The 16164-nt window shown below is 50.3% G+C and overlaps 3 protein-coding genes across 8 annotated transcripts in view; 1 reads left to right on the top strand and 2 right to left on the bottom strand.

Annotated features, from left to right (window-relative positions):
• Positions 1-287: 287 nt before the first annotated feature.
• Positions 288-8457, bottom strand: CCDC183 (coiled-coil domain containing 183). Of its 3 annotated transcripts, XM_090122701.1 has the most exons (15): positions 8013-8457; positions 7802-7927; positions 7265-7386; positions 7060-7125; positions 6227-6394; positions 6049-6153; positions 5796-5918; positions 5311-5439; positions 5159-5219; positions 4973-5073; positions 4697-4857; positions 4080-4245; positions 3614-3739; positions 3288-3384; positions 288-2658 (listed from the first exon to the last, which is right to left on the bottom strand). In XM_090122701.1, exons 2-15 carry the CDS (start codon positions 7866-7868, stop codon positions 2546-2548), a joined length of 1605 nt encoding a protein of 534 aa, XP_089978827.1. In that variant the 5' UTR covers positions 7869-7927; positions 8013-8457; the 3' UTR covers positions 288-2545. The 3 variants fall into 3 exon arrangements, with proteins under 3 accessions (XP_089978827.1, XP_031447786.2, XP_089978828.1); XM_031591926.2 differs by having other exon boundaries at positions 7802-8457; XM_090122702.1 differs by lacking the exon at positions 3288-3384 and having other exon boundaries at positions 7802-8457.
• Positions 8458-8602: 145 nt separating this feature from the next.
• Positions 8603-13418, bottom strand: SBDS (SBDS ribosome maturation factor). The gene is made up of 5 exons (XM_031591927.2): positions 13238-13418; positions 12516-12645; positions 11763-11963; positions 11378-11542; positions 8603-10872 (listed from the first exon to the last, which is right to left on the bottom strand). Exons 1-5 carry the CDS (start codon positions 13363-13365, stop codon positions 10744-10746), a joined length of 753 nt encoding a protein of 250 aa, XP_031447787.1. The 5' UTR covers positions 13366-13418; the 3' UTR covers positions 8603-10743.
• Positions 13419-13501: 83 nt separating this feature from the next.
• The window catches only part of LOC116228206 (S-adenosyl-L-methionine-dependent tRNA 4-demethylwyosine synthase TYW1-like), a 78662-nt gene continuing 75999 nt past the window's right edge, over positions 13502-16164 (top strand). For 2 of the 4 annotated variants that reach the window (XM_031591918.2, XM_031591920.2), the window contains exons 1-3: positions 13502-13557; positions 14941-15089; positions 15813-15953. In XM_031591918.2, the coding sequence (XP_031447778.2) occupies positions 13548-13557; positions 14941-15089; positions 15813-15953 (300 nt within the window). In that variant the 5' untranslated portion in view covers positions 13502-13547. Of the gene's footprint in view, positions 13596-14624; positions 14862-14940; positions 15090-15812; positions 15954-16164 lie in introns of those variants that run through there. The other 2 variants (XM_031591919.2, XM_090122776.1) reach the window with 2 other exon arrangements.

Raw genomic sequence — 16164 nt, forward strand, 5'->3', positions numbered from 1 at the left:
TCCACGAACGTTCTCAATAAATACAGCTGACCTGGCTTGTCTGCACCCATGTGTCACTTCCACAGGTGGGTGCAGGAGGATGGTGATGGATGGCCCTCAGACCCCACTCCCTCTTCCACCTCCCCCTTCACCTTGTAGGTACTCAGGGAACATCTTTACCCCCTGCTCCCCTTCATCCCTTCCATACATTCCCTGGATCCACATGGATGGTTAAAGCATGTCCTGGATCGACTGCACTGAGCTGGCCAGAGGAGTTCCCCTCCTAGCAGTCCTTGGATGGGAGCTAAGGCCAGCTGTTGTGTTTGTACCACCCAAGAGATGTTGATTTTCTATTCTTACGTGCTTTTTGCTGCCAGAAAGTTATTAACCTCCCCTCTTGTCCTGCTCCTCGGGGCCACTTTGGGCAGGGTCCTTGAAGGGGCAGGAGCTGCTGTGGGCACCATTGTCACCCTGCTGCAAAAAGAGGCTGTACCTGTGTTACACAGAGAGCCTTAAATCATCTTCATCAATATCATCATAATGCCAACATGAGAATGGAGAAGTGCCTGAGTTTGCCTCCTGGAGCACGCTGTGGTGGCCATGCCTGCTGTTCCCTGCCCAGGACAGCTGGCCAGGCTGCTTGCTGTGACCTCAGAGCAGCTGACTTGGCTTGGTGCCCCTCACCCATCTCTGTGCTTGCATCCTCAGCAGGAAAACCCCGGTGCTCAAGCTCCGATACCAGCTCCAGCCTGTCTTCCTTCCCTTAGCTCTGCTTCGTTTCATGTGATTTTGATCACATCCTTAAAAAAAACCCACACCCACCCAAAGCCAGCCTTCCCACAAGCGTTTCCAGGGCAGAGATATTTTAGTGCAGCAAAGTCTCTGATGTGAGTTTATGATGTCCTATTTTAGGTCCCTCGCCAGCACTGGCACCATAGTTCCCTTCAACCCTTTGGCAACACTCGCGGTGGGAGGAAATGTTTCAGGGAGGGGAGAGGAAATCTCTGCTCCTTCCCCGTGCTGTGCTATCCTTATATCTGCTAACACACCAGCCAGCACCAGCTCTCCCTTCTAAGAAGCCAAGTGAATGCTCTGCACCCTCCCCTGGATCAACCCTGTAAGGTCTTCCTGCCCCATCATCTCTGTGCCATGGGGCATCCAGATTTTTGATCCAGGAATCAAGCCACTGCCTCTGGTTCCTTTCCACTCCTTCTTGTACTGTCGCTTTGGCACAAGAGGATTAAAACTCCAGGTGCTGGTTGCAGGATGGCTTTTCAGGTGCGTAAAGGATTTGGGATGCTCATCTCGTGATGCTATTGGTTGCCTTTGGATCTTCCTCCTCTAACAGGACGGTTTCAGTAGAGCCAAAACCACAACGCTGCTGTGTGTCATTGCTCTTCTCCTTCTCGAAAAGGTGGGTGGAGCACTCCAGAATTACCCTGATGTTGGCAAATGGACCACAAACCATAAATTGGAGAAGTGTTTTAGGATCCCTCTGTTCTTCTGTTCAAACCCTTTTCTCTGGGACCTCTCACGGCTGATGGAAACCCCCAGTCCAGATGAGTGACTTGACTCCAGTTTCCAAACTACGCTGTGTTTTTTGCCATACATTCTCCTTACCAATAGCCTCACAAAACCCATGGATAACATCTGGTGTGACACAGCAGTCCCTCAGCACACTTGGCAAACACAGCCGTTCCTTCCCTGCCACGATGAGGTGACAAATGACATCAGCATGAAGTACAGGGACTGAGTGGAGGTGACAGTGATGATGTCCCCCTGAGGGCAAGGATGGGGTAAACACTGCTGGGTCTCCAGCAGGGATTACAGGCCATTGCCAGAGGTCTTTGCTGTTGGCTGTTGGTATCTGGGGAAACAGCACCATCTATTTGCAGCACTATTTGATGTGTGCCTTTGCTTGCAGAGAACAAAATGCCTCCTGGTGGAGCCAGGCCCCTGTGACCCATACTGTGCTGCTCTGGTCCCAGTGGGGAAGAAGTCACCTCCAGGCCCTGAGCTGCCCAGACTTTGCTCTGAGTGTAGGCAGTGGGAGCTGAATGATGTGTGTACAGGCAGCAGGGGAGGAAGGAGGCAGAAGAGGTCCAAGAAGAGGCTGGACAGCCCTGCACTGGGGCCTTCATCTGATTTTTAGCCCTGCCCTTTCTCTCCTCCCCAGGGACATTGGGACACCCATCCCCTCCCTCACCAGCCATACATTTCCCCATAGCAGCCTCAGAGCCCTTGGACAACAGGAATAGGTTGTGTGCCCTTGCACCAGTCAGTGTCCTTGGCTTTCTGTAGAGCCTTTTTGGCAAGCCATGAGCCCAGAAAAGGTGTTGGCATCCCAAGATCCAGGGGAAGAAAACCAGCCAGCCTCCCCATGGCTTTGCTCTGGCTGGGAAAGCTGGTCCCACCACAGCCTGTCCCCAGGTGGGTGAGAGCAGTGTGCCTGCATCCCAGCTCTTCCTTTCCAACTTTACCACAGACTTGGAAGGAATGAGAAAGCTCTGCTCTATTAAACCTGCTGGGAAAAGGAAAGGCATCAGAAGCTCTGGGGCAGCTATCACTACTTCCTCTTGCTGCTTCTCATCCTGCTTTCTATCAGGCTCAGCCCCTGCTTTTTGATGTCCTCCCGGGTGAGAACCAGGTCGTGGTCTTCATCAACAAAATCAGAGGGAGCTGAGGGAGAAAGTGGAGAGGAGTGGGCTTAGGGGGGTTGTGAGGCTTCCTCTGCCATGCCTGCATCCCCAGGGAGAGCCACCAATCTCAGAGGGTTGGTAGCATCTCCAGCTCAGGTGCTGCCCGCTGGGTTTTCCCTTCTCAGCATCCCCTGGCACTGCCACCACAGCGGTTCATCCCTGACACTGCTGGGGCTTCCCATAGAGGGCTGGAGCCATGGGGTGGTGGTCACAGGTCCTGCTTTGATCATAAAAAGGTGGTAAGCAGCTGAAAACTCAACTCCTCCAAGAGTGTCCCAAAGGAGGTGAGGCCACATAGAGCAAAGCATTTGTTGGTCTTCCCACTCAGGTGATGTTGAAGTCCCTTATTTGGCTGATGAAGACACACAGTCCCTCCATCCCCTGCCCCAGGGCAGCTCTGCTTGCTTCCTAATAGGATTCAGCACTCACCCACCCACTCACCAGTTGCCTTTGCTTTTCTCTAGCCCCAAAACCTACCCTCAAAGCCTTGCAGGCAGACATAGCTCATGGGTTGTGGTCTGATGGGACAGAGGAAGGCAGCACGGGACACCCAGAAGTGCCCAGGGCTGGGCAGTGGCTGTGGGACACGTCCCTTCTGTGCTCACCCACCTTGCACCCCAGAGCCTATGTCCTCCAAGGGAATTTTCAGGTTCCATGGCTCTCTCGCAGTCGTTTTCTCCATTAAGTTCCTGACCTTCACAAAAGTCTGTGAAAGACTTAGAATTAATTGCCGAAGGGAAGGTGGGTGTTAGAACCTGAGGAGTGTCCCACCTTGATGTCCCTCTGGGGAAGAGGACACTCCACAGTGTCCAGCACTATCCTGCCCTTTCCCCAGGGTCACCTCCATCCTTTCAGCAGGGAGAACACCTTGGGATGTGCCACAGAGCCACACGTGGAGCCCCAAAGACCAGAGCAAGGACAGAGCATCCAAGCACCTCATTGTCCTCATCAGGGCTGTAGCTGTGGGCAGGCAGGGAGCTCACACGCTGGGCCAGGTGCTGCAGCTTCTGCCTGCAATACTGCAGCTTCTCATCCACCCCTTTGAACTCGACGGAGAGATCCTGCAGGTAGAGAGAAAGACAACCACGATGGGGACAGTGAGTTGCTTTGGGTGATGGCGGCTGCACCAAGTGCCACAGTGATGCACTGCAACATTGAACGCTCATTCCTGGAGGTGTGCAAGGCCAGGCTGGATGGGGCCCTGGGCAGCCTGAGCTGGTAGAGGACACTCAGTCCATGGCAGGAGGGTTGGAACTGGATGACCTTCAAGATCCCCTCCAACCCAAGCCATCCTGTGGTTCTAAGAAATGATTCTTGCCATGGGTCTTGCACTGGGGAGAGGACACACGGTGAGGAGCAGCTGGTGGCACTGTGTCCCCAGCTCCCCTGCACACCTCATACCTGCTCAGGCACGCTGATGCCATGCAGACGGATGATGAGGTTGTCGATGCCGTTCTCAAACTGCAGCAGCAGCTCCTGGTTCCTCACATACTGGGCTCGTGCCTGCTCCAGCCGGGCCTCCTCCTGCTGCAGGCGCACCCGTAGCTCTGCCTCCAGCTTCCTGCAGCTGCCCAGACCCACACGTGTCCCTCTGGGTGTCCACGTGCAGACATACCCCAACGTGCTGCACAGGCTGCCCACGTGGACCCAACACTATGGAGCAGAGTGGGCTCAGGCCCAGTGGTGCCACCTCCCAGAGCAGAATGGGAAGAAGGGTCCTCCATGTGCCCAGCAGAGTGCTGGACTGGGCAGACTGGGTTTGAGGGGTATCTCCACATCATGGCTTCAGCACCTGCTGCCACCAGGGCTCTGCAGGACCTCATCCATCCCTCCTCACCTTGTGTCCCTGCTGTCCCAGCTCTGGGTGCTCTGCTGGGAAGAGCACCTTACTGAACAAAGCTCCTGGTGCAGGAGGACCTACTGGGACATGGACGTTCCCCATGCCCAGGTGATAGGAGGACATGTTACTACTGCCCAGAGCATCTGCATCTGGCTGTGTCCCGAGGCCATGGCAGCACCTGATAGCACTTGGGGGCTGGTGGAACTTCAGCTTGGCGTGCTTCAGCTCCAGTTCCTGCAGTGTGTCCTTCAGTGCCCGCCGCTTCTCCTTGCAGGCTCTGATGTGCTGCTCCAGCTCTGCTGTGGACTTCTGCTGTGCCAGCAGCCTGCTGGTGATGTCCTGCCAAGGGATGGCGTAGGGGCTCAGCCACAAGGACAGAACCTCGGATGAGACCTCAAGCAGAGGGCTCAGCTTCTGGCAGAAGGGTTCTGCCCAGGGTGGGCTGTTCCCTTACCCAGACACGGGAGCACTGCACTGCAGCCTTGGCTTTCTCCACCTCCGCCGTCACAAAGGACTCGTGCTCAATCTGTGACCTAGTGGCTTGCACCTGGGAGCCTGGGTGGGAAGAAGGGCAACAGGGAATGGAACTGTCCTCCTCCTCAAGCCCAAGCCCTAATCCTGTACAGTGCCAAGTACTCACCCAGCGCTGAGTCCTGCATCAGCAGGGAGGGGAAGTCCACAGCCAGGTCATACCTGGCTTGCTGAAAGGACATCCATTGTCACCACTGTGCTACTCGCACCCAGGGAGGGTGGTCCTGAGCTGCTGCCCTGCCCCAGCTGCCACCCACTCACCGCTCTTGAGTGCTTTTTGCTTGCCTCCTTGAGCCACAGCCAGTCGGTTTGCACCTTCTGGGCAGACAGGATGCGGTGTCTGAGCTCCTCCTCTGCCAAGAACTGGGTTTCCAGCATAGCCAGGTCCTTCTGAAGTACAGCAGAGACAGAGGAAAGGAGAAGTCAAAGCTGGAAGGACCTTTGTGGGCCAGCTGGACTTCTGGGATGGCCAAAGCAGACTGCTGTGTGAAGGGGCCGCGTAGGAAAGCAGGAGGGACAGAGGGCACATAGGGCTGTCCCCAGCCCAGGGCAGCTGACAGCCAGTTACAGAGGAGCTATGAAGGCGCCTGCATGCCATAGGCAATCCCAGCTTTTTGCTGAAATAAATTTCTGCAATTTATTCCAGGAAAATGTACTAGCCTGGGCAAATGGGGCCATTCGTGCTAAGCCATTGTGGGCTTTGGAGCATCGGAGAGGGCCCCAAGGTGACCTGGGGCTGTTCTCACCTTGGTAACGTCACTGGCTCTGAGCGCATCCGAAGCCATCAGCTCCCTGTCCTGCACCTCCCCATGGTACGCCCCAGCCATGGTGTACAGGAGCTCCAGGTGCAGAATCAGATAGTCCAGCTCCTGCAGCACAGAGCCACTGCACGTCACCCACTGAGCCACGGGTTAAACAAACCTCAGTGGGACGTCCTCAGTCAGATCCCAGCCACGGAGCAGCCCTACCACACAGTGGGGACAGTGAAGGGCAGCTCACCTTCTTTAGGACATCCCGCAGTGCCAGGTACAGCGCGGTCACCTTCTGCCCGGCGTGGATTTTCATGTACATCTTCTCAATGTTGTTCTCCAGCTGGCGAATCGTCTGTGGGGTGGGACATGGGGTGACCCAGTGTGTTGAGTCTGGGCTGTGCTGGGATTGGGAAGGATCTGCATACCTGCACTTGCTCCTGGTGCCGCTTGTCATCGATCCTGACATCCAGCAGCTGCTGCAGCTGCCACCGCAGCGCATCCCGGGCCTGGCTCCTCTGCCTCACCTCGTGCAGCAGCGCATTGCAGGCATTCACCCGATCGAAGATGCTGCTCCGGAGCTTCTCTCGGGCCCCCTGGATGGGCATGCAGGAGCTCGTGGGCTGGACCTGCCTGAACCTCATTCCAGGCCAGAGTCATAGGCTTGGGAACGTGGGGACACTGGGACACAGTCAGTCCCAGGCAGGGCTGAGTGTGGGAGAGCTTTGCTCCAGGCAGCAGAGCAAGGCAGAAGTGGGTGTTGATGGCTTTCTAGAGCCAGGACTCTGCAGGATGCAGAATGCAGACCCAGGACTGAGTGAGAATCAATTAAAATAAATCAATCGTGACCCAGATATAGATGCTGGCATCATGTGATGGCACTGCTCTGTCCTTGCAAGAGACCCCTGGGCAAAGCAAATCCTCTGGGACTGTCCTGGCACCTCCTGCATGACCATGGGCATCTAGCCGGGCTGTGACCTTGGGACAGGCAGAGAGAGCATGCTGCTCCCCAGGGTGCAGCTGTGCCCTGCAGGAACCCAGCAGACAATGCAGGCAGGACAGCCATAGCTCTGCTGGGGAGCTGCTCAAAGAGCTGGAAGATATCTGTACTGATGGCTCCCACAACAAAACGAGCATTTCTCATCGGATGGGACCTATGCACACTCTAGATCTCACAGCACCAGCCCTGGGTGGGGGTGCTGGCCCAAGGACACCCGTGAGCACCTGTTCCCAACTGCCACCAGGCAGACCCTCCTGTTACCTGCACAGTTTTGCCACACAAGTACTTCTGCGCTCTGCAAAACTCAGAGATGATGCGCTGGTCATGCTGCAGGCAGGAGAGGGACAGAAAGATCAGTGTCTGTCTGGGCGCTGTCACTGCCTACTGCTGCTCTACAGGGCTGGTATTTGCTCCTGGAGGGACCCAGCAGAGGAGCAGGGGCGCATCTGGTAGGAATGGCAGATACCTTCTGGGCAATGTCCAGTGCATGGATGTCCTCCCGCAATGTCCCATGCAGCTGGGAAAGCAGATTTTTGTTCTGCCTTAGCTTTTCCTCAGACAACTGCCTGGAAAACTTTTTTCCTTGCTCTGCAGGATGTTAAGGAGCTGTTAGTGCCATACCACCCACTGCTGCTACCCTGCGTTGAACATGAGTCCCCTCCTCTGCCCCAGAGGCTTGGGAAATGGGAAAAGGACAGTGGCCAGGCAGAGACATGGGACACTGGGCCAAATGCTGCCTCCCTAGTGCCTAGGCCCCACTGAGCCCAGTGGCACCCTGATGCCCCCTTTCTCCAGGGGGTCACTGTGCCCATGGGAACAGGAAGCCACTGAAGACTCTGTCCCCTATGGGACTGTCACCCATTTTGTTTGAGTGCCACACTGGAGGCCAATGTCTAAACCCACCACGGTCACTACCCCTCAGAGCACGCATCCCTGTACCCCAAAGAGTCCCCATGGATTCAGCTTTGCATGGGCTGTCCCTGCAATGCTGTAAGAGCAGCACCTTGCAAGGCAATGATGTTGCGCAGCTCCTGGATCTGCTGGTTCATGTCTGCCCTGCGGCCCTGCATGGTGCTAGCAGTCCTGCCTCCAGATTCAGAGTGTGTGTGACAGTTGCTGCAGCCCCTGTCTGTTGGAGGCAGTCTGTGACCTCAAACAGAACCAGCACCACGGCTCCTCCAGGCACTGCACACCCTGCACCAGCCTTCTCACACCTCCTCATTGCTCACTGCCCCAACAGCTCGAGCACAGCACCCACAGCCCCTTCCCCTCTGCTTCTGCAGGGCGCAGAGCAACCTCTAAGCAATTACTGAGCCCTGAAAAGCAAGGAGGCAGACTGAGACCCCACTCAGCACCCAGTCACCATGGCTACGGCAGTTCCAACCTGCCCAGTCCCACCAGGAAACAGGGCACACTCAAAAGAAGGGGGTATGTTACTCCAGGAACATCTCAGCACTGTAGAGAGGATGGCTTGCTATCATCAGATCAGGAATTGAATTATTATTATTGAATTATTACCTGCTAACTGTTCACTGCATTCTTCTTGTTCCCCCCCCTTAATTCAGTTCCCATCACTCACTCATGAGAAATTTGAAGTCTATGTGACAATTTTTTGTCTCACCTCAAAGCTGTCTGTGTACTTCAGAGGCTGACTGTTACTATCTATGTAAGTATCTTTGAAATCTCTGTTAATTAGCCCTGAAACCATTACACTCCTTCTTGAAATGGGCGAAAGTAAAAAATGGAAAGAACAGCTGCCAATACTGGTATTTATTTTGATGCTTACCATCCATTCTTGCTGAAATACAAACATGACAAGAAATGCAAGCATGTTTATAAATAAAATCAAGCTCCCTCTACCAGAGAAAATCCTTAACATTTGATTTGTAGAAAAAGACTATATGGAAATTGACTTCCTAGCACCAAGCTCATAAATCAGCTTAGATTACATTTCTGTAACTCAAGGTCCTTAACCTGCAGCCATCCTGTTGCGCTCTAAGTGCATAAAACCCAAAGAAATTACAGAATTGTGAAATCAAATAAACCAACACAATGCTGTATGAGGTTCTTGCTCAGCGTCTCCTCTGCAGATTTATGGATTACATCTTAATTCTAAGTGCCAGTGACAGGTTAAATACCAGCATTACCATCCTTTTCATAAAGAATGCATGAGGAGATGGCCATTTGAAAGACAAGCAGTTAAGGGCTTGTACACGAGGAAGGCTGCCTGCCACGTCCAGATCTCCATGTTTAAACTTTGTCCACCTCACAAACACACTAATTATACCCCTAAACTTTCCTAGGCAGCATTTAAACAGGACAGCAGATTATCCTGGGGGCAAGAGAAAGCATTTTAAAACTGATTAAATGGTTCAAGAGTCTCCATCTCACTACCCTTCAGCAAAATGCAGGCTCCACAGTGGCAAGTCCTCCCAAAACACTGCTAAAGAAATTACATCCAACCTTGCACAAGCTCACGTTAACAGGCTGCAATTTCAAAATGAAGCCCCTGACTGAGGATCTAGGTTCCTCTGCATGTGACATTTCAAATCTTTCTCTGGTTGACTTCAACTCTCCCCACATCAACTCTAGAAAACTCACAACATCTGTTACTGGTACAAAGGAAAAGGTCATGTGAAGAGTACAAACCAGAGCTCTGTTTAATTGTCATATAAAAGGTAATTTACTCTAAAATTACGCAGCGAGGAATGAATATAACACATATTCATCTGAAGCAGAGATCTAGTGGTTGGCCAGCTTGCAAATCCCAATTCACTGTGTATTATCAGCATGGAAACAGGCTCATGAATACCAAAGGCTCCCCTTAAACTCCTGCTGGCTCAGCCTTCAGACACCCAGGGGTGTATACCAGGTATTTTTATTGTATTTTTAGTATCTTTCCAGCTTCTGTCCTCTTTTCCCCTCTTGTTTGAGATTCCCAATTTAAACTTGAAAGCATTTGTTTCGCACAGCTGAAACAAGCCTTCACAAAACTATGCAGAACGCTGTGCCTCGGGAGCTGGCTGGAAATGCTGTGCTAGAAAGAAGCATAAAAAGCCACAGGATAAAGGACAGCTACCACGAGGGAATGAGGGCCCAACAAAAGCCTGTCTAGCACAATGGCCAGAGGCCACTGCCTGGGAGAGATCCGCTTCATTTCATCCCATGAATAACAACAGCTCAGAAATGCAGCCTATGCCTTCAGCCTCCAAATGCACCACTGCAGCCAGGGATAGCTCCTATGCTATAACAAAAATAGTTATTTCTTTCTGTATCTGTAATACATAAATAGATGATAATAATTATTTTTTTCTTACCAATGTAGCTAAATATATTTTATGAATAAATTATTTGGAGAACTTTTTTTCTAAGTTAGCAAGTTCTGTTATACCCAGTGAAGGAAATATACAAGAATGGTCCTTTAAATTACTGTAATTATTAAGCAGCCAATTATGGGTGTCTACTTCAGTTTTCATCCTGCTAAGAGATCAGCAGACGCGATCCACACTTTGCACTTGCCTGAAAGTGAAAACTTATCTCTCTTTCCCAAAGGTTTCTCTCCTCACATACAACACCCACCCCCTGGTGGCCTATGCAATCTTCCACTCATCACTGATAACTCAAAGCAAACGTGATTGGCACCGTATCAGTCAAACACTCTCCATCAGCAACCCTTAACATTCACCAAAGCTAAATTCCCTATCAAGTCTTAACTCAATTCTCATTAGTGCAACTCTGACACAAAATGTTCCTACAGGCAAATCACCTGTAAACCAAGCAATGAAAAATGATTAAAAAAAAAACACTGCATGGAAAAATCCCAAAGAGTTAGTGTGTCAGAAGGTATTTGGCAATAAGAGGTTGGAGAAAAAACAAGAAGGCCAAACAGAAAGGAATGGCTAATGCCATTGCTGAAGTAGTCGCAGTGCTCCAGAAGGGTTTTTGTTATTCAAGCTTTTCATCTCCTTCCTCCACATCTTTCAGACTGAGCACTTCCAGCGTTCCTTTCCCTTTGGTCTCAGACCGGATCAGCTCATCAATCTCTCTGAAGCAGCCCGGGTCAATAAGGCACACCTGAAATATACCACAGATCATCAGTCAAGCAACTGTTATTGTTCAGTTACTAAGAAGGACTTAGTAACTTTGAAGAGTTGATAAGCAATTATCTTTACAAAAGCTTTCAGTTCCAGCACAGTCAGGATTCTGGACACTTTGACAGTTAGGTTTCTAAATTCTTAACTGTTCTTAATTTTTTTTTTACCAATACCAAATTTGTTATATCACAAACTGCTTTTAAAAAACTAACTATTGCCAAAATACCAGAACCACCAAATAATTAACAGGAAATTTCCATATATGCAGAGAAACTCATCAATATGACAGGATAATGACTGCTAAGAGAAACTACACCATGCTTCTCCTCAACCTGAACCAGCCATTCTGTGCCATAAAAAACTACTTCCAATCTTTATGGTACAGAGAACTACATCTCTGGTACCCTTGCAGTTTTTCTAAACAACTTCCCTACACTGCACTGGTAAAATCACATATGAAAGCCAAGATCTGCTTTATCACTTACAATTTCTAACTGATCATGAAAGTCTTCATTCTCAATAACTTTAATCAGTGGCTTGAGCTTCTCTTTCAGTTTTTTCCCCTCCTTTACCGGAAGAATAAATCGTAACCTCATGTGAGCACGTTCAATTTGCATGGTCTCCTTTAACTGTCTGATCACTTCCAGTGCCTACAGAAACATTCAGAAAAGAATAAAGAGCATTTAAATGCACAAAGATCAAAACTTCTCATTTACATCATCATCAGAAGTTGCTTGTACTCATCATTCAGCTGACAAACCCTTCTGACAGCTTTCAACCACGGGGCTTTTTTACTCCTGTACATCCCTAGCAGAATTTCACTTGAAGGTAACACCTCTGAGTGCAAGCTGATTTTTAGGGAATACTAACCTGTTGCTTAGTGCTCTTGTTTGGTTTGACCGAGTAGTGAATATCCTTCATGGCTCTTTCTATAAGGATTACAGTGTATGGCCTCTTTGTCTCAGGGTTCACACATTTGTCAGCCACAATAGTTGCAATGTCCCTAAACATCTGCTCCAGCTGTGTTTGTCGTTCTTTGTCTGATACCTGCAACTCCCCTTTTGATAGAATCTGTAGAGTCAATTAAAAATAAAGAGGTTAATAAATGCCAAACATTTGACTAAAAAGTGAAAAGCCTAACATTAAATTTAACAACTGCTGGAAAGTTTTGGTTAGACACAAAATGTAGAAAAAGAATAGCTATATCAACAATGACACACAATGGTGGAAAGATTTAACAGGAAAAACCCACAGCAGCACCACTATCTGCCTGCTATGAGGTCTCCCTGAAGCCTGATCCCCTCCAGGCTGAACGAGCCCAACTTCCTCAGTCTGTCTGCACAGGAGTGATGCTCCAGCTCTCTGAGCATCCTTGCAGCTCATCTGTGTCTGCAGAGAACAGTGCATAAAAGCAGTACAGAATAATCAAAACTCTCATCTAAGAGATGTATAAACTTAACAATACACCAAAGAGCTACATCTTTGAACAGATAAATCATTTTTCTGCATACATCACCACTTCATTCTATGAAAGCCTTCCAGTAACACACCAACCCACCAGGTCCGCATGCCATGTATATCTCCAAGCTTCTATAAACATATTGCAAAGTGCACAGAACCTACCACTTTACAGATTTCTGTTTGGTCATCCGTTCCAAATGCCCGGACGAGGTCTTCCTTCTTTGCCACCTGGCCTTTAGAAACATTGACAAACACTGTGTGGGTCTGCAGGACCTCGTCAATATCCTTCTCCCTAGTGAAGGAAAGCAGCATTAGAAAGGGCTGTGGAGTGACACCGAGCTTGGGGCGGGGAGGAATGAATCCTATTGCCAAGGGCTGAGTCAGTGGCCCTGCGGCACTGCTGCCAAGGCCCCAGGGAGCAGCTGGGTGGAGGCAGCCTGCAGAAGCTGAGGCAATCCCTGGGCTTCTTCAGATCCATAGCTCGGTCACGCAGCCACCTTCCCTCTGCAAACTGAGGGCCTTCTCCACTCACATCTGAGTCCCACCGGGGATCTCTCCCCTTCGGACTGCCCCACGGAGGCCTCCCTCCCTCACAGTCAATCCCACGGCTGCCACTTCCTCCCTTAAACTCGAACCCACCGAGGACTCCCAGCCTCACAACCAGACTTCACTGGGGGCTTTCCCTTCTCCTCAACTCATGCCTCTCACTGAGGGCCTCCCCTTTCAAACCGGGATTCTCCCCACAAAGCCGGCCCTCCCCCTTCAAACAGGGTCCCATGGAGGCCTCCCCCTCCACGCCGGTCCCACCGCAGGTTCCCTCTCTCGCAGCCCGGCTCCACAGGAGGCCTCCCCCCCTCTCATAGCCGGGCTTTCAAGGCACTTACGCTCCGCTTCGCCAGCCCATGACTTTGTTACGGTAACAGGCGATCTCGAAGCGCTTTCCGGCGCGCCGTGCCCGCACCACGGCCACATTGGTGAGGCGGATCTGGTTGGTGGGGGTGAAGATGGACATGGCGGCGGCTCGGCCGGGCTGCGCCCCCGCGTCACTCAGGGCGTTTGGGGGTGGGACTTCCGGTCAGTGCATTTTCTCATTGGTCTCTCTCTCCGCAGTCCCCGCCCACCCGCGCACCGGAAAAAGTCGTCCGGGGGGAAACGGGAGAGCGCGGCGGGGCCGGAAGGAAATGGAGGTGGCACATGGCGGGCGGTGGGTGCGCGGGGCTGGAGAGTGGAGTAATTAATTGGGTGGGTGCATTGGGGTAATAAGTTATGGGCTGGGCTTCTTCAGAGGGGTAATTGGCGGAAAGGTGATTAGTGTGTGTGTAGGGGGCCCTAGGAGGGGGGTGGGAGGGCATAGGGTCCAACCCACAGCGGGGTAATCATGGGTGGGTGGAGGCGTAGATGTGGGCATAGATGTGGGTGTAGGGTCTCCTCAGTGGGTTAATGGGTGATGGGAATGGCAGAGTTGCACAGCAGGGCGGTTTTTGGGATACAGCTTTAGTGGGGAAATGTGGGGCTGAGGCACGGTGTTTAGGAGCAGGAGGTGCCCCGGCTGGGATCCTCATCCAGAGCTGTGAGGGTGAAGCGATGGTGAAGTTTCCAGCTGCTGTGAAATACTCAATTTCTGAGTCTGTAAAAAAAACAGAATGGTGGGAGGGCTGCAGACAGCAGCAGGATGCCATGATCTGTTTCTCGTGCAGTAGGTGTTGCAAGTGAGCCTTATTCCAGCCCTTGATTTTTTCTTATGCAATAAGTAATTGCAGGAATTGCACGAACAGCACTCCTGGCTGCAAGATCAAGTAGTTGGAATTTAGTGTGAGAGAGCCGTAGCCTTGGGGTTGGCTGCCAGGAGAGGGTGTCTCCTTTTCTAGAGATATTCAAGATCCATCTGGACAGTTCTCTGTGCAGCCTGCTGTAGGGAACGGACATGGGGTTGAACTAGGGGAGCTCCACAGGTCTCATTTGACCCCTACAATTCTGTGGTTCAAGTCAGTTCGTAACAGTCTCAATGGCTATGAATTAAACCTCACCTATGCTGTATAACTCTGGGAAAGCACTTGAGTTTGAATCCAGATCTCAGTCTGTTTTTGAAATTCTACCGAGCATGTTAGAAGAAGCGTAGTGTCTTGCATGTGCAAGGTCTCTGTTCTGCAGCAGGCTCTCTTGGGATGATTCCCCTCCTTGGAATGTCATTTCCCATCTGCAGAGATCTACATTTGTTGGTTCTGTGTGAAGTGAAGGTCAGAAAACTCCAGCTGATGTTTCACAGGCATGTTTTAAGCAGTAGTGCTGCACAAGTGTTTTCTGCTTTTCTTTGCATCAGAACTTGTCCTAGATCAGAAAAAAACCTGTAATTCCATATGATAGCCTAAAATGTTTGCTTAGGTAGGTAGATGGAACTGCATATGCGCTGCTGAGAAGGTGGAGGTCTTTGTTTCAATAGCTGTGGTGTCTTCAGCTGAGAGCTGTTTTCTGCAGAGCCTGAGAATAGCTGATGGCATGAGTCTGTGGGTATGGTATGGTTTTCTTGTGCTTGTTCTAATTTCATTCTGAAAGAATCTGCTTCTGCTACATATGTGATTTATTCCAGGTTTAGATGTCTCAATGGATACGTGGAATTTTTTCTACACTTGCCTGGTGTCCTTATGGCTGCACAGAATTTACATCTATTCTGTTATGGCTTTTGGGATCAGCCTTTGGATTGCCATTCAGTTCTTCACTACCAAAGCCAAGAGGAAGGTAACTGAGTGCTTATGTACATTTCTCTGAGAAGAACCCAAAATCTTTGGGTGGAAAGGAGTAGTAGTTACAAGGTGAAGGTGACTGCTTGTGCAGTGAGATATTGTATTTCACTGTGGGCTCACCTTGCTTCATGCAAATCCCAGTTGTAGCTTATTCTAAGTGACAACCTCCTGTCTGGATTGATTGAGTGTGGATAACTACAACACCTTTGTTCCTCTGATGGCAGAACAGATCTCAGCTGAGAGCTTCTCAATTTGCTGCAGAGAAGTGTCAGCCTGAGTAGCTCAGTCACAAAGCAAGTTGCTCTGTTTGTGCCCAGCGTATCAGGTTAGTCTTTCCAGTGACTTTAGTGGAAAGACTGAACTGGTTTTAGGATGGAAGTGTTGTTACCTCATTCAGAATGTTAAAGCATCCTTATATGCTGGAGTGAAGCTCTGTTGCATGAGGTGGGAGGAATTACTTCTTGGGTTCTGCCAGATCCTGCTGTTGCTCTGAGGTGTGAGATGAGTTTGCAGCATAGCCTAGTTCAATTAAGTAGTCAGTTAGGCTTTTTTTTTTCTATAGAGTGTAAGAAGCTAGAATACTTTAACTATTGCATTTGCTTAATGCTGAGAAGCTGGATGCTGGTTTTGTATTTCAAATGCTTTTGGGCAAGTAGGCTGAATGACACTTTGAAAAGGGATTGAGTGAGACACAATGTTGGTTTCTTTTTTTCCATAGGATGAAAATTCCAATGGGAATCTAGTGTCTTCTGAGGTAGTAGGAGGCAAACTAGTCAATGGATATGCTACTCTGCAGCCAAAGGAGGTCTGTGTTGCTGGAGTGAAGATTTTCTATGGGTCTCAAACTGGCACAGCAAAGGTATGAGTTACTGCTTTTTCCACACGCCTGAAGTTGAGATTTGAGTGTGTTGTTTGCCTTAAAAACACTGAGCTAAGTAAAAATCTGAAAGTTATTTGGAAAGCTCATTAGAAAATAGTGTCTGATGTGAAAGCTGACTCAAAATTACAAAAACAGGAAGACAACTGTTCTCTTTGTAAGTGGGGCGTGTAGTAGAGAGGTTAATTGTTGA

The sequence above is a fragment of the Phasianus colchicus genome, chromosome 21, assembly GCF_987193195.1.
Source record: "Phasianus colchicus chromosome 21, bPhaCol1.hap1.1, whole genome shotgun sequence".
Taxonomy (NCBI): domain Eukaryota; kingdom Metazoa; phylum Chordata; class Aves; order Galliformes; family Phasianidae; genus Phasianus; species Phasianus colchicus.